We start from the raw sequence: 23,561 nt of genomic DNA, 5'->3' as shown, positions 1-23,561 counted from the left end.
GTGTGTAGGTTGCCAAGCTTCCCTTTCGGTGGCCATATCTAGCTTCTTTCCATGCAAGGATGGAGGAGGGCTACTCGGTGCACCGGAAGCATGATGAAGCGGGTGCGGCTCGCTTCCGCATAGACGTCGCATCTGAACGCGAAAATGGCGGACGGACCCGATCGATCGCAGCTCCTCCAGCCCAGTGGGACATCTGTTTCCTTCTCCGAGCGGCTGCTTCTTATGAAGAAATCCATCTATATTCATCTGCTCAAGGTACCATTTGGTTGCGGATTGTAGCATTGTCCTCGGCGTTCGGTTCCGATATGCTGCCTGTACCTGCCTGACCCTATAATGGTGGCCGCATTCAAACCTCTTCTGCACTCATCTCGCTATATATTTCTGACTCGTGTGCAATACGGAGCACTAATGGACAGCGATCCTTCATTAGAGGCCCCCTGATCTGTTGCAACTTCTCAATTGCTCACTTTGGCTGTATTTGTTGAGGCAGCCGAGTGCTCTGCAGTCAAGATGGCACCAAACACTTGTTGAGACCACACTCTACATACTGCAGACTTTCCTGCAACAGCTGATGCACTTTGTTAGCAGGATACCATGAAGCTAATCCAGCGTTCCATCAAACCCCTGTGCCTTGTAGCTGCTCCTGAATTCGTAGTCATTGGCTGCGGCTACGCACCGCCCCTCTACATACATAACTCTTTCACTAATAGGGAACCTTTTTCCTTTGACATCGCAAGTGATCCCTCCCTATGTCCTCTGACCTGGGGGAAAGCTTGAAGACAAGGCGGAGGATGCCTCCCAGTAACACCGGGAGTGATGTCTTTCTTTGGAACTATGGCGATGCCCCCATGGCCTGAAAATAAAACAGTTTTTACTTACCGTGGGGCCCGAGTACCCTTTGACTGCTGCCCGGTGGAGCTGTCCTATGCAGCTATAGAGGAGTCTAGCTCTGAGTCTCCCCCTTGGCCGTCAGCTACCCAGCCGGACATCGGACATTGTTTTTCACGGTTCCTCAGGATTTTATCTGTCTCGTTCTTACTGCTTTGTTCCCCCTCGAGTACTTTCCCCCTTCAGGTCTTCTGGACTCTGTCTGCTTTCTGCTCCCCTGTTTAACTTTTCCCCCACTACCTTCCACTCCTCATAAGACGTGTGTCTTGGAAATGCTACTCGTTAATATCTTTTATTATTGTTTAAGATCACTTTTTTTCCTCCTAAGCATATACTGGTAACTGCAATTGTAAATGTAACTGATGTAACAATGTTCTGAAATTATGTCCATTCTCATGTAACGCCCTCCGATAACTCCGGGTCTAGCCAACTCTATATACAACTTTTCAAACAATCAAACAAACAAGGATGTGTTTGGAGATATGCCCCTGTAGATGTTTGCGTTTCTCTGCCCAAGTTTCTTGGAGAAGTATGAAGGTCATAGGACTGGAGGTAGAGCATTGTTTGTGGGTTTCTTTCTTTGTTAGGAAGTCTGCTGATGTTCCATATGCACATGTTGATAGGCTTTTGCTCTGCCTAATTACTCTGTTTATAGCATGATGGCTGTCATTGGGTGTTGGTCTTATTAATTATTCGTGTTATAAGGCTCCAGGTACTGCTGTTTGGTTCATCCGCTGGTTCTTTTCTCTTATCAAGGTTTTGTTCCTTTCTTTTGAGTGGTTGGAGTAAGACGCAGCCAGAGATGAGCTTCTTGCATCCCTTAATACAGAACCTGTTCCTTCTGTAGTCTGGTTGTAATTTGCTTTCCTAGTAGCAGTGGAGTTGAGTAGCCCGATTGACTGTGTGGGTATTTTCTTATCCCTGAGTGTTGGAAAATAATTCTTTCTTCCATTATCCTTTTTGTTATTTCCTTAGAGCCTTTCAGTCTTGTAGATCAGGCCTGGTATGATGCTGTGGCGTCTGTTGTGTTTCTGCAGCTATTTTCACTGTTGCCCCTCTCCCTGTGGGTTCCTCTGTGCTTCTTTGTCCCTGGGAGCGAGCCATTCACTTTTCCTGATCTCATATTTGTAGTTGTCTGGTTGAGCTCATTAAAGTTTGCTTTTATCCCGGTGGGCTTGTGATTCTGATTCTGGTTCTTTACTTCTAATGGTCTTTTGTAGGACCTCCAGTGCGTGCTTAGTGCTCTGCTTTGGGTTTTGCAGTCCTTCTCAAGCGCGTCCTTGAGAAGCTCAGATGCGCTTGGTCACGCTTGGTCTCAGCCGGAGGGGCTGCTGGTGCCAACCAGATGCCTAAGTTCTGCTGCTTCAACCCAAGGTGCATGCCTGGTGCCTAAAGAGGTCTCGGAAGTCCGCGTGATAGGAATTGTGGGGGTGCAACCAAGAACGTGGTGTCAGGAGGTGTGGGTGAGACCTCTTCGATGCGCAAATTGCACCGGCCTAATGCCAATCATCTCTGCACAACGGTGGGTACAGCAGCTCTAACGACGCCATCTCCCCTGCCAGTGACAGCTCTGCCCTTCCCTTAGCTGTGCCCCCTTCACTGCCTTCTCACACACTGGAGCTCTAGTGCACCACCTTCTTGCCTTAGCTTTCTCCACCATAGTCCTGGTGGTCCTCGCGGTCCTCGTGGCTCTCGATCCTTAGCCCCTCAGCTCCTCCTCAGCACAGCCGCTCTGTCTCTCTGCTCTGCCTCCCTGCTCTCTGCTCGCTTTGGTCAGGAGAGATCCTGGTGTTTGCCTGGTGTTTGCAGCAGCCCCCCTGTGGTCACGGCAGTGCAAGGAGGCCCCGGGATGTCTGCTGCACGGACCAGCCACCCACTAACCAGGCCTGGTCGAGCCCACAGCGGGGTGATGTTTGCGGTGATGCGGCTATGTGGGGCAGGCAGAACAGGGTAAGGTCCAGGTGCCCTGGAAACTACAGAGACTCCTCCAGTGGCCCCATGCAATGCAGGAGGGGTCTCAAAGGCTGGCAGGCCACACATACCCTCACCACCGGCCAGTAAAGAGGCTCCAGGCTGGCCGGAGGAAAATGGCAATGGCGGTCCTCATGGCAGCCGCAAAGGCAGGAGTGAGAGTGGAGCGGAGGGTCCGGGGAGCAGGAAGGATTCAGTACTTCTTAATGCAGCAGTATTTCTAAGCTTCCCTTCCACTTTCAGGAGGTGTGAACAGACTTCTAGAAACCAGGAGAGATTTTTTTGTTATTGTTGTAAAGGGTGGGGCAGAGCCACCAGGCATTGGGCCAAGCCCCACCCCCAAAATGGCTCAACAATCTTTCCGCTACCCAGGGGCAGATAGAACTTTATCTGCTCCTTAGGGGCAAAAAGCCCACCAGATACCAGGGAGGATTTTTTATTGCTAGAAGGGGTGGGTGTGGAACGGGTTGTATGATGGAACAATTAACTCCCTAACCCTGCATGCCTAAATGACGCGGTCTGAACAATGACCTCGTCTTAACAACACATTGCTTTACGACGAATGTCTTTACCACAAATTTTCATGGTAAAGGCCTGCATGGTAAAGGTGTATGCATGGCTAAGATCGCCACCGCCCTAAGGCACAAACCCTCCCCCTGTCCCCCTCTCACCCTGAGATGCAAATACCCCTACCCCCTCCAGAGCTGCATGCTGTACCCTCCCCCTGCTCTAATACCTAAAACCCTGTCCCTTAGCCCTATCCCTTAACCTGACCCTTTCCCCAGCCATAATGCCTAAAGCCCTCTCACTTAACCCTGTCCCTTAACCTGACACTGGCCAGCCTCGAGCCAGCCTTAAGATCTGGCCATCCCTCCCCTAAGCCCTAAAAACTACCCCAACTACTCATTCCCCTCCCTTGCCCTAACGCCTAATTTAAAACACTCCCCCAGCCCAAAAAACAACTATGACCCCTCAGCCCTGGAAAGTACCCATAACCCTTCAGCCCTGGAAACTACCCCTGACCCGCAGCCCTGAAAACTAGCCCCATCCCGAGCCCTGAAAAGTACCTCCAATACCCCAGCCCTGAAGACTATCCCTGAATCCCTAGCCCAGAAAACTACCCTAACACACACCCCAGCCCAGACAACTACCCTTAACCAACACCAGCCCACATAACTACCCCAACCCCCACCCACAAAACTACCCCAACCAACCCCCAGCCCACAAAACTACCCCAACCCACCCCAGCCCACAAAACTACCCTCAACTCACCCCCAGTCCCACTTAAATCAACCCCAAACAACAACACAACCACCTACCCCATCCCACAAAAGTGCCCTGACACCCCCCTGCCCCACTTACCTCTCTGCAGATCTCTTCCTGCTTCCATCCGTCTGCAAGACCTACCGCACAATGCCTTAACCACGCACATGCGTGGATAAAGCATATCCATGGTCAAGGCATGCACGGTAGTTTACAAAAATAAATATCTTTATTTAAACTCAACTTAAAACTTTAAACTTTAAACTTTATTTAAGTCCAAAACGACAAAAATCCAACATACAGGTAAGAAGATATGACTTTAGAACAGTTATTGTCAAAATAAAGGTTGTAGAAAACAAATAGCTCCCCCCGGGACTATAGCAACTTCATTACAGCAATAAATCCAAAGTAAAGCACCGATCGCAAGGAGCGTGGCGTCGGGCATGGAGTCACATGGACTCCCAAACAAACAGTACCTTAGAAACAAAGTCTATGACAATGCACGGCATCGTGGAGTTGAGGTTTCGGTGCCGAGGTAAAGACCAGCTCCCTAGATGCCAGAGGGAAGGCGAGGCATCATGTCCACGAGGAGGCGACCTGTCGAGTCCAGGACAGGGGAAGACGGTTGCCTAGGCGGTGAAGCATCGGTTCCAGTGACAATGTAAAGTTGGCGAGTTCGTGGAGTCACCCTCAGCAGTTATCGGCGCCGCAATAACAGGATGCAGGTGCTGGTGATGATGGAGTCGGTGCGAGCTCTGTCATCGGGAAATGCTGATAACTGCAGGCGTCGGCAGGCGTCAAAGGGCGTCGGTGCTGCGGTGCAGGCCAGGCGGTGCGTCATTCACTTCACAAGTGGTGTAACTGGAATATGTACCACCTGGCAGGTCAGAACTCTCTGCAAGAGGGTTCAGGGGAGCTGGGGGTGAGTCCCTGAGACTTCAGAACAGGAGGCGAATACACTCAGGCCCTTGGAGATTCTTCTTCAAGCAGGCTCACAGCAAAGTTCCAGTCCTTGTCCGTTCCTTGGCAGAAACAGCAACTGAAGGCCAACTCCACACAGCACACAGCAAAGGGGCAGTGTTCCTCCTCCCAGCTCTTCAGCTCTTCTCCTTCACAAAGGCTCCTCTTGTGTCCAGAAGTGATCTAAAGTTCTAGAGTTTAAGATCTACTATGTATACCCCATTTTGTCTTTGTGCAAGGATCTCTGAGTCCAGTCTAAACCAGTTCTGGACATTTTGTCTTTGTGCAAGGATCTCTGAGTCCAGTCCAAACCAGTTCTGTCCTCACTGGTGCAGTATTCCCAAAGAGGGTGGAGACAGCATGTGCAAGGGAGACAAGCCCTATTCAGGTGCAAGGAAATCTCCTTCCACTACTCTAAATGCAGCCAAGCTCCATTCAGCTCAGCCCTGAGTCATCCAGGAAGGGCCAGGCACACCTCAACCTCCCCAGTAGCTGTCTACAGTGAATGCACATCCCCAGGCCTTGCCGCTCCAAAACCATACAGTCAATCCACAAACAGGCAGAGGCACACAGAATGGTAAACACAAAAATGCCTACTTTCTAAAAGTATAGATAAGAGCACTCATCTTCTGTCGCACAGCGTAGTGGGGAACTTTTCCCTCATTAATCCATGTATTCCTTATAAGCCATGTTTATCATTAGAAACCCAAATTTATCCACTTCTTCTTGCTATCTTAGTGAATCACTGCAGAGAGACAGCGTCATGCCACTTTTTTGAATTTTATTTTCAAAACTCCAAATGAATACTGCGTACCCATCCAGGCTTTTCGCAGCAACATGTAATCCAAACAGTGGAATGCACATTAGAATAGGCTCGTCACTTCATTTCCCAATGCATTTCGAGTCTACTATGACTCTTCGTCAGGGGTCACTGCAAAAAAACAAAAAACAGCTGAACCGACTATTCACAGCTGACCTGAACTATTACCTAACTAAATACTAATCCCGTGAATTTTACTCTAACCTCACCATCCCACTAACCCTTCCCTAAACTAATTGCTAACTGAATAACACTCCCAAGTTCATCCTCAACCCCCCCCTTTTTTTGCTCCCAAAACCACCCTAGACAATCGTGAAAAGTTAATTATACCACTCCTATTGTTTAAACCCACTTCATGCAATTGTGCGCTCATTCAAAGGAACCCAGCTACAACATAAAAGAAGAACCCAAAAACTACGATTCACCATAAAAATGCTTCAACTCTAAACTCATACCCCAACCTCCAACCAAACAACATCCCTTCTTCCCCCACGTCCATCAGAATTAATTACCGTGAAAAAGCCGATGTCGACAGCCTAACCTCCTCGTTCACCTCTCTCATTATGTCAATATTAATGCTTTCACGCTGCCATGTTCCCGTTTTATTGAAATCATTGCTCCTCAATGTAACCAATCATTCTCACTCCTGACAGCCCCGTGACTCAACACCCCTCACCTGTACATAAGTAGTCCATACTGTGCCCAAAAACTTAAACTCCCACAATGCACTCAACAAAATTACACCATGATGCAACTAAACTTGATCAACACGTGATAAAGCGGCATTTTCAAACGTACAATTTAAAAACCATCCTTACTAAAAGATGTGTAATTAAATTCTGGTTTCAAAGAGCCTATACTTTATTTCTCTATCTTGTCCCAATGGGAATTTATACTGGTAAGCTGTTACAAAGTATTTCCCGTTCTATCCTATTGGACAGATAGCCTTTCAATAGTGAAAAATGAAATTGACAGTATTTCACTATCAGAACATGTCACACACACCGGTACAAGTCCTACCTTCCCCAGACACTGCACCCTGCCCATGTGGGTACCTTGAGCCTACCATAGGGGTGCCTTACATGTAAGCAAAGGGAAGGTTAGGCTCTAGGAAGAGGGTGCACTTGCCGGGTTGACAGGGCAGTTTATAACTGCGTACTGACACTGCTGTGGAAGGTCTGAGATACCTTTTCAGGGCTACTCATTTAGGTGGCACAATCAGTGCTGCAGGACCACTAGTAGCATTTGATTTACAGGCCCTGGTACACTCACTGCACTTTACTAGGTGCTTAACAGTAAATCAAATATGCCAATCATGGAAACACCAATACATAAACACAGCTTACCCAGACAGCATATGCACTTTAGCCCTGATCATCAGTGGTAAATTGCCGAGAGTCCTATAGCCAAGAAACACAGATCAGAAAAATAGGAGGAAGAAGCAAAATGTTCGGGGCTAACCCTCCAAAAAGGGCCAAGTACAACATTCCACTAACCACTTTAATTCTGAAAGCAAGAACTGCAGAAACTAAAGAGAATTTTGTATGGAAATTAATAGAAAGTAATCAGGAGATAAATCAAAATATTTGAGCAACAGTGTGCCGTCTCTGCTCAGACTAAGATATCCACAAGGAAAACAGCCTAATTATTTCAGCCTATACTTATGTCCCAATAACGCCGGTCAAATAATTCTATGGATTTTATAATCGATTTTATAACTGACTTTCCACCATCAGAAGGAATGTCTGTATTATTACTCGCCATAGACGATCTCTCTGAGTCAGCACATTTTGTTCCATCAGCCCCTACTTTAGTCACTATTGTTATAAAAAGCTTTGTAAGGCTATGAAGTTTAAAAATATCATTATTTCAGATCGAGATGCCCAGTTTATTACTAGATTTTAAAAGGCATTACTGAAAAAAAAGAAATCAATACATTTCTTATGCCCAGGTTACCATCCCATTACAGATGTCCATCGGGAAAAACCTAATCAGACATGTTAACATAATCTATGATGTTTCCTCATGCACCATTCTGATCAGTGGGTTTGTTGAAGAATTCTCATACAAAAATACCTTCCACACCTCATTAAGATATTCCCCTTTCTACAATTCATCTTGTTTCCACTCTCACATTTAGTCCAATGTGTTTACCCCTTCATTAGTCCCCAGCGTACATTCCCTACCCCAAGACATTTATAATATTCAAGAATCAACCCTTCTGCATATGAAACCCACTAAGGCTAAATGCAAGTCATTGTCAGACAGACATCCCAGTCTAATTATTCAGGATGGGAGATAAGTTGTGGTCTTCCATGATCTAACCATTCCAGAATCTTATCCAAAGTTCTCCCCAAAGTATGCGGGGCACCTTTGCAATCACAAGACTGAAAGGTCAGGCTGCAGTAGAATTGAAATTTCCCTTTCATTAGAAACTTCTCCCTATATTCCATATCTATCGGGTCAATGAGGTTGCTTTCTGTACTGCAGTAACTCCACCTCCTACTTTAGTTGCTGCAACACATGAATATGATGTAGAGGAAATCTCAGATTTTCAAATGAATATAGTACAGCTTCAATGCTTAGTAGCCTGGATACGGTATACGTGTCTGATAACTCATCTGGGAGCCAGCATCTTTTTTCCATGAACCAGAATTAGTAAGAGCATTTCAAAGAAGTTTCCTAGTAAACCCAAAATCAATAGGATGTGAGATAATTAGTGGGGAACTGTCAAATCTCCAAGACTGGCATGTCAGAAAAGGCTCTTGAAACTGCACATGTGGAGGAGATGGAGAACAAGACAATGAAAAATACAATCATGCAGGAGAAATAATTCCAGGGCTATATCAGAAACATGCTACACAAGCCACTAGAGGGTTGGTATTGGTTACTTGGTTTAGGAAGATCATCATAAAGATTTTTCTGACACAAAGGTAGTTTTCTGGCAACAGTGGTTGTTACTAACTGTAGGAAAATTGGTTATTAGTAGGTGGGGTATTCACCCTCAGCTAGTATTAATACCACATGCACCAATAGGTCCAGTCACATTTTAGTAAACCAGCAGTCATGCATAACGTAGGAGACAGGTATGTGTAAAATGTTTAATACCAGCAAAACAGTAAATAACACAGCACAATAAAAATCCAACACAAATTTATAAAGATAGAGAATATTTGTGTCTTCAAAACAATACCATAACAACAAAGATTTAATGTAGGAAATCAGAGATATACATTTTCAAAGATTAAATAAAAAATTGTTAATTTTAGCGTCAAAAAGCTTAAAGCGCCACTCGCGGCTATCTAGTCGCGGTTGACCGGACAAAGTCAAAGTTTCAGGCCGGCTGCAATAGAGCTTGGGTCAGATAGTTGGAGGGCTAGGTCCCGGTCAAAAGTTTACCTTGGGACTTAGTATTTTTCTTGGAGGTTTTCTCTCGTCAACAGGCTCGTTGGTGAGTCCTAGGGGTTCTCGGTTCTGAAGTTCCATTCGACGACAGCGGCCTGCTGCAGCACAATGCCTTAGTGGGCCTCTAAAAGTCTTTGTCCTCAATATCAATGGTGAGGGCCTCCTGACCTTTCAGCGGGACAAATCAATGTGGTGAGGCCGATTCGTGAGGTGACGATGTCGGCTTGAATCACAACGTCTCCTGTTGAAACTTCTCTGCAAAACTTTGCAGAAAGTTTCTAAACATTGAGATCCGGTTGTTTCTGAGGAAAATAAGAGTCCAGTAGCTCCAGCCAAAGGTTCAGAGACTCTGTATTGCCTCTTGCTGGCTAGAACTCAATTTCCCACAATGCACCTGCACAGTCAAGGAAAAATCCAGTTGCAACTTATCAGCTGGGTTAATCCTATATTTGGCTTTGCGGGTGACTTCTTCCAGCATGTTTTACCTATTGCAGGAAGTCCACTCCTTTTCCTTAAAGTCAGGCACAGTTCTTTCTTTGTGGAGCCTTATGAGGAAAAGCCTTCTGGGCTGAAGTCCAAGCATCTGGCAGGGCAGTCCCTCTTCTTCTTTTGTTCCAGGTAGTGTTCTCAGGAGCTCCTGCAGCTCTCCCAAATTTATCCTTCATTCTGGGCTGGCAAGAAGTTAGGACACCTCAACCAATAGGGATAAAGTTACTTGCCTCTGCTATGACCACTTCCTGAGAAGTGTGGCATATTTTTGTTCCAGAATGCACTGTTCTCACAAAAATCAAAATGGGGAAACTCTCTTCTTAGTGTGTGTTTCTATGTTACACAAAGGTGTGGCTAATAACCGGCTACACTCCCCTTCCAACCCCTCTCCTAATTAAATTAGGGGGGCTCCCATCTGGCTGGGGATCAAGGAAGTAGGGGCTGTACTGAGTCCTATGACATATGGTCTCCTGCTTTTGAAATCCAGCTTATCTACCCAGCCCCCTTCCACTCCCGCCCTGGCTTCTCTAGGACACAAATATCGTCCTGACAAATGGCCTTATTGTTGCTGCCTCAGGCCTCTTCACACCTACTCAGGGAGCAGCTTGGGTCAGGTTATCAAAAGCTGACCAATCAGAAGAGCTGCTACAGAGCTGCTTTAGGTAACTTCAGGATGATACGTTCTAAAACTACTTTCCTGTAATAGCTATAAAAAATAAGATGCTGGCAAGTTGTCAGATGTATTTTAACCATTATTTTGATTCTTTGAATAATATATCTAGATAGCTCCAATCAAAGGTGATACTGTATTAAGTTTAATACAGTCCTCTAATGTTAGTCTATGGGACTAGCAGCCCTACAATAGAGAAAAACGACTTTGGCTTGTTTTCCTCACCAGGGCATATAATACATCATTTATATTTTCCCTGCTTTTTATAACAATGCACCTATACTTGGGGGGACATCGGGCAGACCTTAAGAATGTCATATAAGTTATAAAAAGGTAGTTTTGAGCTTTTAAAGTACTTTTAATTCCAAAGTTGAATTCGGACATAGTTTAATTTTAAAACCAGACTCCAAGACAGGCCTGGCTTTAAAATGACACCAGACACCACAGCAGTGCACAATTAAATGCATTACGTCCACTGGGGTCTCCAAACCAAAATGTTCTATCATATACTAGGTTCTTACAGGTAGTTTGGGCCAATAACAATTATAACAATTACCATATACTTTTAGAGGGCTTAGCACTTGCCCTGGGCCTGGTTCTAGGGCACTTTCAGGGCCAGTAACCACCAGCATCAGTCAAAAAACATGGGAGTGATTAGGGAAGAAGGATGACTTTCCTACATTAACTCACACCCACTTTAGTTCCCATGCTTTTGTTGTTTTGTTGCCTTCTCAGTTTCGCACCCTCCTGTGTTGCTACCTCTGTGAATTTTGTCCTGTGATCTTTCCTTGCTACAAGTACATACCAGCTTCAGAAGTTCTGCTGAGTTGTATTCTCCATCCAGGACTAGGGCAAGTTTATTGGTTTGCCTGGAGTCTAGTCACAGTGTGACTCCTTGCTACACCGGGTAAAGTCATATTTGCTATCATTGATTCACTGTTTGTGGCCTCACACTTACTGTCTCCTCATCCTTCAATTGCTTGATATGCTGTCTTCCCTCCTGAGGTCGGTGACTCTCTGGCATAATGAAATCCTGTGAGTCCGTCCAGATCTTCCATCAACCAACCTGCTGGGGCAAGTGATTGTGCTCTCTCTCTCCTATCCCATTTTCTCCTAGCGTCTTTACAGGAAGTGAGCACATTTTCACGTGGAGAAGATCTGATTGGTATCGCTGTCCGATTTTCTCTAAAGCCAACAGTTGTGACACTCTGGCCCAGACAATAATGTTGTTAAGCAAATCTCTCATCTAATTAAGTCCTTTTTTGCACCGAGACAAATTAGTTTCTATGAAATTAAAATATCCACTGGAATAATAGAAAACATTTAATTGGCACAGCTGAGTAGGAAATAACCAAGGAGTCTTTAGTAAAAAATAAGCATTTTTGACACACCCTCAAAAGGAAAAATTATAGATCTGATAATAATTCTGAAACATGAAATTCACCTCCTAATTCTACCATCCTTTGGAGTAACAAAAGCCACCGCAACCCCCACGGTGCAGGGGGCCTCCGACCTCCAGGGGCCCCTTCCAGCAGTGGCAGGCCACTGGTCTGAGAGCTTCGGACTGGGTCCAGAGCAACAGGGGCCCCCTGCATGTTCAATACAGCTATTTAGCCATCCCATTAAAAATAGTTACAAATTAATACAAAAGGACAAGCCCCCCCCCCCCCCCTCCCGGGGTCAACAGCAGGGCATTAAAATAAGTGTGACCCTTAAAAAATATTTCCATCACCCCTTAGTTTGAACAAGTTAAAGACACAGAGCAGAGGATGCCAAGCTATCATAAACTACAGGTTTTAATGCTGGTCATGGAGTAGTCAGGACAGAGAATATCAAATGAGAAGGTCCTCATTAGAGCACTGGGTAAAGCCACAATAAATTCCAACTGGAAACCTACAATAACTAGTCGAGGGTTAAGACTATTTTTGTGGCTAAAAATGCAAGCACACTGATTGCACTGATTGTTATTTGTAACATTGTGCCAACCCAATGCCTATAGACAAAACGTTAACTCTCAAAAACTAGTCACCAAAAATGTCAGGTTTTCCACCAAATCCTAGTGAACGTCAATATCTGGAAGAAAGGCCATCTCACTTCTGCACCTTCTAGGAAAATTCCAAATTTCTCAGAATTTTGAAACATCAATGTATCTTGCCTAATGAACATTATAAACACTATGCGGCCTCCTTCACTGGTCAAAGACCATCTGCTATTAAGGTGTAAACAACTGTGTATATTCCTGAGCCAACTAAAATTCTTCAAGTTGCCAATTCTCTTGATCCAAAATGTTGTGCTTGAAAGCACCCACATTTTTTCTCAGGAAAAAAAGAAAATTAGGACCCTCTTTGTGCGCAAAATTTAGAACCATTTTCAATGCTCTCATATGTAGGCTGGCTATTTGAACAAATTGTACTAGTACGAACTGCAAACTCACATTCCCACGAACACTCGTCTGAGCTCCTGTCAATTGGGCATAAAACTGGGGCATTTGCTTCCTCGATGAAGCTATGAAGAGAATTGATGATGTTGATATCTAACCTTCGTATTACAAGACCGCTCAGCATCCTTCAATATCATTGATTATGTGATATCGGCAATCCCTCTCTCCTAGTAATGGCCTGGGATAAACTGTACTCTGCTATAACGAATTTCCACTTTCTTATTAGATACAAACCAGTTTGTGAAATTTGAAACATCAAGATCTCAGCTTTGTCCTTTCTCTGTGTTTAGCCTCAAGGGCACATAAAATCACATACCATTATTAATTGGACATGCAAAAGGAGATATTGGTGGGAGCCATGGACAGTGACCAGTATACTGCCAACATTCTGCTTCAGTTTTGCGCATCTTCCCCACCACCATTGCTAGCACAAATGTCAGCCTAAGACGATGTCACCTTTCTAATGAGAAGGCAACTTTATACAATAACACATATATCTTACCATTTGTGGTATTATAGATGCAGACATTATGCTTGCGATGCCTGAGGCAGGCACAGACAATACATCTTTCAGAAATATGGTGAAAGTTTCGTTGGCTTTCAGTATGTTCTTTACAGGAATCATACCCCCTAATGAGAAAAAAGAATGTTTCAGATTTGTATAATATGAATTAATCAAACTGATTTGCATATGAATTATAATTTCTTCTGGCAAACTTAATGTACAGGTTTTGGAAACACCGTCTTGTAATGCTAAATGATGTTCCATGACTAAATTTTTCTCCTTAAGAACAGTGCAGTTTCAATTGCTTGAGAATGAAATATTTCTAACAGTTTCCAAAATATATAAAATATTTTTTGAAAATCAAGAACGTTTATTTTTGCACAAATCTTTCTAAGCGAGTAGCCTGTCAACAATTTCAAAATACAAGTGCAGTGGAGACATTTTGCTGAGCACATTTGTTATTACAAGTCTTAAGTCAGCTTATTTAACAATTTACGAAATAATTTTGAACATTTCTGAGCTGTCAATACTCGTATTGTATGTTCGTTTAAAACCCATCTTATTTTCCTGCCACCAAGTCACTGATTTAATTTTAGTTCAGTCACTGCCTCTGCCGGGGTTTACCTTTAACAGACACCACGTCCCCTTTCCCACCAACAACATCTGAGCTGACTGGGCCCTTCTGCCATGCTTCTTCCCAAGCCCTACTGTCTGATTTTAGTAAAAACCCTATTGAAAGAGATAAGAATTCTACCTTCAGTATGTCGGGAGTCTCACCCAAGCCAGCATCTACATAACGGAAATAGCAGTGATGTTGGGACAATATTTAGAGTGGGGGTGCACCTATCAATTTTATGTCAATGAAATCACAGGGGTTGCGAAAAATCCATGTGTTACACTAGGTGTAAAGTAAATGGGCGATGCCTATTAGACCAAAGATTGGTGGCAGAATAGTGTGTGTACAGTTGTGGGCACATTGCACTAAATAAATGAATAACGCATGGCTGCTGGTGTACTATCTTAAAATAGAGCTCATTTCCGTGTATGGTATTTGGCCTTTTAAAATGGCCGCTACATTTGCATCAGCCCTGCAGCTTTACTGCTAAACCTTTGCAGTGCACAAATAATAAAATGCTGAAATAAGATTTCTGTGCATAATTATCATTTGTGCATTACACAAGTAAAGTGTTATGGTTTGTTTTGATTTTCTACAAACCTTTGTTTCCATCACTGCCAAGAAATACAAAAAGCTATGTGCCTCATTTGAAGGTTTCCTGCTGCTAATATATTTTTGAATTTTTTTAAAGTTCATTTATTTAAAGATTATCACTTGCTTCACATCACAACATTCCTTCACTTTGTATGGAAAGGAAAGGAAAACACCATTCTCTGTTTTAAAAAAGTAGCATTTGGTCAGAAGGCGTTGCAGGACACACGACCTCTGTCTTTGAGCTCAGCCGTTTTTATTTCTCATTCGCTTGTTCTTAGCAATCATAAACTTAGATATGCTTGGAATAAGATGGTTAGCTATGGCTATCACTGAAGCTAAAGAATGCCCTCTTCTGTTCTATCGCAAGATCTAAACCTGAAGACTCCTTGACTGAAATAGTCAAAGCTGCCAACTACAAGAAATAAAGTAATGTATAGTGTAGTGGATCAGGAGGAAATATAAAAGAGAGGGTGTAATTTAGAGGAAGTTTTTAGAGGTGGTAAAAACATCAAGGGCTATATCAGCAAGCAGGCGCTAAAAAATTATTGCCGCTTTTGCGTCCGTTTTCGGACGAAAAGCGGCGATAATTTTATCGCCTGATTAGCAAGGTCACGCTATCGCGTGAAACCTTGCCTTATCGCCATTTCCCTTAATGCCCATCTTTGCATCTCTAATGAGATGCTAAGTGGGCGTTCCTCCCCAGAAAAACGGGAGAAATGTCGCTAAGCAGCATAGCGACAAGAAAAGTAGCGATAACCTCTGTTATCGCTACTTTCCTTACGCCTGCTTTGAAACTGACTTAGCCATGATATCCTATGGAAGGTGGATATCATGGCTAAGTATGTGAGGCCCTCTCAGCAAGCTATCGCCAAAAGTTGTGTGATTATCACTGGATTTCCAGCAATAATTGCACATTTGGCAGCTTGCGCTCTGAATTTTATCGCTTTGGCGATAAGCGTTGCTAATAGCACGATATCTCCACGATAAAATTCAGAGTTGGCCGGCGATAATTATCCTCACGCTAAGAGCGCTGAGCGATAATTATCGCCGGCCCTTGCTGATATGCCCCCAAGTTTCTGCTGGTGGAGCCTCCTCATGCTGAACTTTTGACAGACAGCCTGTGTGCTGCAAGGCCGTTTGTCAATTTACTTCTGAGCATCTACCCTATTTAAGGTATTAGTTGCAACATACATTTTTCCCATTCAGGGCCACCAGGGAAAGAGTGAAACAGAACAAAAAATACCCTATGACTGGGAGAAATCCTCCAGTGCCTCAGAATTGTTGAATCATTGTTTTTCAACAACAAACTCCTGTTTTTGGAATTTGTTTTTCTAGAAAAATATTCATTGTTGAGCTTTCATATCCAACATGGTGTCCACTTGGAAAAGGATCAGTACCTTTTATGAAGTGGCAGCCGTGGGGGCTCCATTGTAGGCACAGACATCCACACCAAAAGGCAAATATCTCTTATTTTATCAAGTAGTCTTTCTTCATTGAAGTGGGGATCATAGCCTATATTGACTAGTTGACCATCCGTGGGACAGTGAAAGTCTCCTTACTAAGGGGGTGTTTATCTGTTGGACCTGCCCTTTTTGGAAGGCCAAACCCAGATTTTTACCTTCAATGCTTAACTGGTGTTTGTTGGTATTAGGACTTGGTGCACTTTTTCCCTAATGACCAGTGCTGATGCACTTGTGTTCTTTACCTCAAACATAGCAAACCTGGCCACACCTAATTTGCACAATAAATTTACTCGTAAATGACTAGTAAATGATACTACATGTACCTTAGGCCCTCTAAATTAAATGTCTGAGGTCTGCTACTGCAGCCTGTAGTGCAGTCTTAAACCACCACTTCGACTTGGCAAAATACGCTTTTTTAATATGCGACAAAGGTGATTTAATGCACACCATGTTTTCATAATATGTCCAATGTTTAATCCGTAATTATGATTCATATGCGCGTGCTTACTGGGCGTGTGACTTGCCAAGGTGGCGCGTTGACGATAATTCATACTAGGTGGAGCGGGATTGCGCCCCAACCCTAGTCGCACAGAGAAATCATAGTATTCAATGATACTCCAATTCGAAAAAATCATCCATTGTACTCCATTAAATGCCACTTTATTTCAGTCTTTAATGTTTTCTCTTTTTCAGTCCACATATAAGGTTACATGCTTTTTCAAAGTTTCAAATGCTCTTGATGTGCCTATCCAGGCCTCTTTCCAGAGCAGGGCGAAAACGCATAATTCATCATGAGCAGTATTCCATATTCTAACCCAATGCATTTCGGATATATTTAGCCCTTCTTCGAGGGTAACTGCAAATTTAAATTTAAAAACCACCATTACTACTTAGTCTTTCATCGAACATATAACAAAATCTGTACTTCCCAAATTACATTTATTTAACCTCAATGACGTGCTAAACACAAATCCCTTAAAATATAAACCGCCTGACATTTTTAAATAAAGTTAAAGTCAATCCTCAGTGCCAAACTAATCTGTGTACTTCCCTTTCGTTATCCCATGGTTAATTATCCTTCCCATATCCCCACCTACTCTCACACTCCATACTCACATCTCTAAACTCGCAAATCAAATCCCTCCCTCCTCCAAACTCTTCAGTCTCCTCTTGCAGTCACGCTCTAACCAATTCAAATTGAACACATGCACAACGTACTCATCACCCTCCGGTCGTAAACTACCCGACTTAAACCTTTCCCTTCTTCAAACTCCTACTTCCAAAACCTGCATCCCACTCTCAACTCGACATCCACCTTCCTGAGAATCTATCTTCCCCCACGTGACCACTTTGTTTTAACGAAGAAACCAAAGACCAAACCACTCCCTCTTCAGTGCATACTAATTAACCACTTAGCACTCCCTAGAACTCCCGCTTCACAAACTACAACTCGCATGGCCCACTAATTGTCATAAACAAAATGCTACCTGTATGGAAAATATGCCTTTCGCCAGGCCTAAACCTTGCTTTTTATCACTTATAAGTCACACCTAATATAGGCCCTAAAGGCTCATAGGACAAGGTGTTTTGCATTTAAAAGTAGAAGATGTGTGCTTAAGTTTTACAGTTGTTTAAAGTTGTTTTTCACAGATGTGAGGTCTATCTCTCCCACTGACTCTCACTGGGTTAACTTATCACATTAAAATAAGTGCTATTTTTATATTGGAAGGAGATAGACATATGTGTTTTATCCTGAAATGTATTGCAATATAAAATCCTCTTTAATGGTAAAGGCCTTTTCGATATTTGACATTTTCTTGTCACAAGGATTTGTACTTTCTGCCAGTGTTCTGGGTCACATGACTGTGAATGGCTCTGCTGTTGGGGTTTGTGTATGGCTTTCAGACACTAACACAAAGGGGGCTTGGGTGTTGACAGGATGGGCCATCCCCTCAGGTTTACTGGGGAGAGCTGTACCCAACAATACTTACTCTTCAAATGGCTTTGCTACCTACACACATGCACAAAATATTCTGACACCAGGCCTGCCATGCCCATTGTCTCCCCAGACAGTTTATAGCCCTGACAGGGGAAGGGGAATAACTTTCCAGAACCAGGTTTGGGAGTACACCAGGGGGAATACTCTGACACCGGCTGACACCTGGTATAAATATTGGACCGCCAAAGTTACTCTTCAGAACACTCCTGGACCTGTGGACATTACAGAAGAAGGACTGCCCTGCTGCCAGAGGACAGCCTGATGCTTGAAGGACTGCCTTGCTGTTTAAGAAGGAAGAATGGTCCTGCTTGCCTTCATCCCAGGATAACCAGAGTGAATCCAATGGTCAGTTTGCTGACCTCCTGTGGGAACTGCAGGGACACAACAAGCTTCAGAGGCCTCTCTGCTGCTGCCCACCTGACCTGCTGCAGCTGGACCTTCCTGGACCTTCGACTGGACCTGACTGGACCAGCAAGTGGACCTGCCTGAGCCCTGCTGGCCTCTGATGGAGACCATGATCCCCAAGAGGTTCCTCCCCAATTCCTGGACACTTGCTCCCTCTGCAAGAAAAGGTGAAAATCCTGATGTTTGGGCTCCTCACGACCGTGAACTGGCCCATCCACACCAAAGCCTCACTGTCTGTGAGGACAACCAACAAGAAGCTCCAGTGAGACTTGCTCTTCGTGCTACAGTGACCTCCAATAATGACTGACAAAACAAGAGCTGCACTTCGCGCTACAGCAACAACAGCCTGTGATGACCGTCAGTGTGAAGCTACAGAAAAGACTGTCCATGACACCTGAGTGGCTCTTCGCGCTACAGTGATGGCAGCCCTCAACTCAATACCCTGCCAGCTCTTGAAGCTACAGCAATGACCACCCGTGATGGTCTACCTGCTCTTGGCACCCTTTTCCACCCAAACAGAACTCTTCACAACAAACTCAGAAGGTACACCTTCAGTGGGACTAACTTGGCCCCGGTATCTGACCCATGCTACAATTCGATCGGCCTGAAGTGATGATTTTCTCCCGGTCCAGCGTGACCAGATGACCATGAAGGGTGCTTTATGCTTCTAGGTGCAATTTTTACTTGAAACTTTAAAATTTAATAACTTCGGTACTACTGATAATAATGTTGTCTTTCGGTAAAATGTTATTTTTTTAAATGTACTCCATATTTCTAAATAGGTTTGGAATTTTTCTTGTGTTGTGTTTTCACTTTATTACTGTTTAGTGCTGCATAAATACTTCACACATTGACTAAGTTAAGGCTGACTGCTTTTGTGCCAAGCTACCAAGTGGTTAAGCAAAGGTTAATTTAGTGACTTTTATGGTCCATCCTGACAAGGATTGTGGTTGCTGCATGAGTGGGGCTTTCACACCACCTCACCCAATAACCCAATTTTTTATGGTATCCCTCTATACTTAGTGAAAGCCACTTTTCACTGTTTGACTATAAACACTGGAATGTAGAAAGAAATGTGGTTCATTATACAGACAGACCATGTTTTACACCTAACCATCTTTTGACACACAAAGTGATTATAGTCAGAGTAAGGGAGCAATTTGCATTTTGCCTTTGTTTGAAATTAGGTCTCTAGTTGGCAGAGGTATGCACCCTGTCCAAGTAGGGACCCAAATCCTAGTTAGGGTAAACTAGAAACACGCTAAAAGATAACCTGTGCTCACACTCTGGTACCGTGGCACAGAGCAGTCAGGCTTATCTAAAGAGGCAAGGTGTAAAATATGTGTGCAAATCAAGACCAAAACGACAAAAATACCAATAAGTAGAACCAAAGTTAGGAATTGCCAAAGAATACATTAAAAATAGTGCTTAGAAGTCAATGGCGCTTAAAGGTTAATTGAGGTTGAGTTGGATGGGGAAAATCCAAAGTTCTGGCGGACCGCGATTGAGGGCAGGTTGGCTACAGGACTCATGCAAGTCCACTGAAAAAGCACATTGGATGGAGCATGCATCATCGCCGAAGACTCAAAGCGAGGGGTCGTGCATGCACATTTATTCTGATAGTTCTAGACAGCAGAAACCACTTTGCAAGGGCCACAACTGTATTGGCACCATTTGACAGGGCAGGGCTCTCAGATGGCAGACTTCAGATGCTGTTGCAGAGTTTTAGGAAGTCTTTGATGGCCCTGAGACTTCAGAAACAGGGGGCAAGAAAGCAAGCTCTTGGAGTCACTCTGGATTCAAGTGAGATGGGTCCAGTCATTGCCCTCAGCAGGGAAGATATCAACAGGTAGCAGGGCAGCTCAGCAAAAGCAGTTCCTTCGGAGCAGTAGTCAGGCAAAATGGCAATCCTTACAGCACAGCAATCTTTACTCCAGCAGAGTTCTTTCCAGGACCAGTAATGTACTGATTTGGTAGGGTCAGAGCCCCAGTACTTAGACCCAAATGTGACTTTGAAGTGGGTGGTGACTTCAAAGCAGCTCCTTGACCCTCACAGGTCCCCTTTCATCCTATCCTCTCTGCCAGGATATCTGTGGGGTGTGATCAGTCCTTTGTGTGGGAGCAGGACACAGCCTTTTCAGATGCTAGTGTGTGCTCCCTCTAACCCTTCCTGCCCAGGAAGGCTATCAGAATGCAGATAAATGCAGATGAGTCCTCTGTCACACCCACCCTTCCTGTATTTGCGGCTGTCAGGAGGAAATGCAAAAAAGTGTAGTTGTCACCCAGTGCAGACGTGTATTGGGGACAGGCTGCATGCACACACAGCAAAGTTAAGAGCAGCGGAATGTCCACTTTCTAAAAGAGGCATTTCTAAAATAGTAGTGTCAAATCTAACTTTACCACCAAACAGGATTTATCATTACAATTCCTGAGATATGAAACAAGATTTAACTACTCCTGTCTAATCAGGAATTACAGCTTTAAAGTGTTTTAAGAAATTCCTAATGCTAGCTTATGAGAGGAGTAGGCCTCACAGCAGTGAAAAACCAATTTAGCTGTTTGTCTCTACCAGGACATGTAAAACTCAGAAGTACATGTCACACCTTTTACTTACACAGCACCCTTCCATTGGGGCTACCTCGGGCTTACCTTAGGGATGACCTATGTGTAATTAAAGGGGAGTTTAAGGCTTGGCGAGTGATTTAAATGCCAAGTCAAAGTGGCAGTAAACAGCTCATACAGACAGACTCTGCAATGACAGGCGGGATGCAGGTTTCATAGGCTACTTGTGTATGTGTCACAATTAGCACTACAGCCCCACTAGTAGGCACTGGGTATTTAGTATACCACCCTACAAGAAACATATAGGTAAACTAAATATGCCAATCAGATATATACCAATGTCACTATTTTTAGTGGAAAAGCACATGCAGTTTAGCACTTGTTAGCAGGGGTGAAGTGCTCAGAGTCCTAAGGCCAACAAAAAGATACAACAAAAAGCGGAGGTAAGCAGGTAAAAAGTTGAAGGAAGACCACCCTAAGGATGACAGGTCTAACAGCCTTCAGTTATTCTTGTTTTCTTTCTGACATTATTTTATTAATAAAATAATAGCACAAAACATTCCCCAGAGGAAATGTTTGCTCTATATTTCATGGAATAGCTTCTCCCTAATCAGTCCTTAAGGTCTTCAATGCACAAATGAATATTCTTAACTGCCACAGTGACACATACAGTCTCCAATGGGCTGAAAAATCCTTCAGCAATTGATAATATTCACAACCTGATCTTACACTCTTTGTCTCTGTTTATAAAAGTCAAATACTTGCAAGTTTCTGCATCAACCCTAACTCTGTGCAATTCCTGCATGAGGACTTCTTCATCCTGATGGTTATTAAAAGGGTGAAAATTCAAATCCGTCTTTTAAATTCTTTTTTTTCTTCATTGAAAGCATTTTTTATGAAAAATATGTCCCTGCATCTAATACACAGCAAACCCCACACACATACAAATAAACATATGTTGTTTTAATGCTGGGACCATTTATGCTCTTTGACACATTTTTGGCACCAATTACAGTAGGATTCTGGTGAAAAACTGGAGAGCCCTCACCACTGAAGACACACTGAAGACGATGAAGTCAATCCACTCCGGGGCCCCCACGGACCCCTGCCCCCACCACATTTTCAACAGAGCCGCCGACACCATCGCAACCATGCTCTGCCACACCATCAACCGTTCCCTGGCAACTGCCTCGTTCCCCAACGACTGGAAACACGCTGATATCAACCCCCTCCCGAAGAAACTCTCAGCGGACCCCACCGACCTCAAAAACTACAGACCCATCTCCCTGCTCCCATTCCCAGCTAAAGCCATCTAGAAAGCCATCAACAGCCAACTCGCCACATTCATCGAAGAGCACAACATCCTCGACTCCTCCCAATCCGGCTTCAGAAAAAAACACAGTACGGAAACTACCCTCCTCGCCGCAACAGACGACATACGCGCCTTACTGGACAAAAGAGAAACAGCAGCCCTCATCCTCCTCGACCTCTCAGTGGCGTTCGACACAGGCTCTCACCGCACCGTAATACGCAGACTCCACGACGCAGGGATCCAAGACAAGGCCCTCGACTGGTTCCACTCCTTCCTCTCTGGCAGAAAGCTGTGAGTCAGACTTCCCCCTTTCCTCTTGGACCCTACACTTACAACCTGCAGAGTCCCTCCAGGGGTCCTCCCTTAGCCCTATGCTCTTCAATGTTTACATGGTTCCTCTCACCCCCATCGTCAGAACCTATGGACTCAACATTGTGTCATACGCAGACGACACCCAACTCATCCTCTCCCTATCCAACGAACCCAACACCGCCAGACACAACTTTCGAGAAGGCATGGAAGCCGTCGCCAAATGGATGAAAAACAGCTGGTGGCCCCCCGCCATCGGAAGCCCGCCGACCCCCACGGACCACGCACGCAACCTGGGAATCATCCTGGACTCAGAGCTCAAAATGAACCACCAGATCAACTCTGTCTCGTCCTCCTGCTTCCACACCCTCTGCCTCCTACGTAAGACCTTCAAATGGATACCCCTCAAACACAGAAAGACCGTCACTCACGCCCTGGTCACCAGCAGGCTCGACTACGCCTAAGCACTCTATGCCGGAATAAACAGAAACCTCACCCGCAAGCTACAGAAGTTACATCCAAAACGCCGCCGCAAGTCTGGTCCTTAACCTGGCAAGACACTGCCACATCTCCCAGCACCTGCTCACACTCCCCTGGCTCCCCATCAAAGCTAGAGTCACCTTCAAGATGCTAACCCACGCTCACAAGGCCCTCCACGACACCGGACCAGCATACCTGAACAGCCGACTCAAATTCCACGCACCCCAAAGGACCCTACGATCAGCCCAGCTCTCCTACGCCATGGTCCCCCGCACCAGAAAGACCAGATCGGGAGGCCGCTCCTTCTCCTTCCGCGCGGCCAGAGCCTGGAACGACCTTCCGCTCCACCTCAGACAGACAACATCACTCCCCATCTTCGCAAGAAACCTCAAAACCTGTCTCCTCGACAG

General features: G+C 44.6%; 1 protein-coding gene across 4 annotated transcripts in view; it reads right to left on the bottom strand.

Annotated features, from left to right (window-relative positions):
- The window catches only part of LOC146861982 (phospholipid-transporting ATPase ABCA1-like), a 3,104,259-nt gene that overhangs the window by 2,478,003 nt on the left and 602,695 nt on the right, over positions 1–23,561 (bottom strand). For all 4 annotated transcript variants that reach the window (XM_085641135.1, XM_085641137.1, XM_085641136.1 and 1 more), the window contains exon 6: positions 13,409–13,536. In XM_085641135.1, coding sequence (XP_085497261.1) covers positions 13,409–13,536 — 128 coding nt within the window. The remainder of the gene's footprint in view (positions 1–13,408; positions 13,537–23,561) is intronic.

Source organism: Triturus cristatus, chromosome 2_2 (genome assembly GCF_964204655.1).
Source record: "Triturus cristatus chromosome 2_2, aTriCri1.1, whole genome shotgun sequence".
In the NCBI taxonomy this organism is placed as follows: Eukaryota; Metazoa; Chordata; class Amphibia; order Caudata; family Salamandridae; genus Triturus; species Triturus cristatus.
Note: the sequence above shows the minus strand (reverse complement) of the source record. Positions and strands in the feature narration are given on the sequence as shown.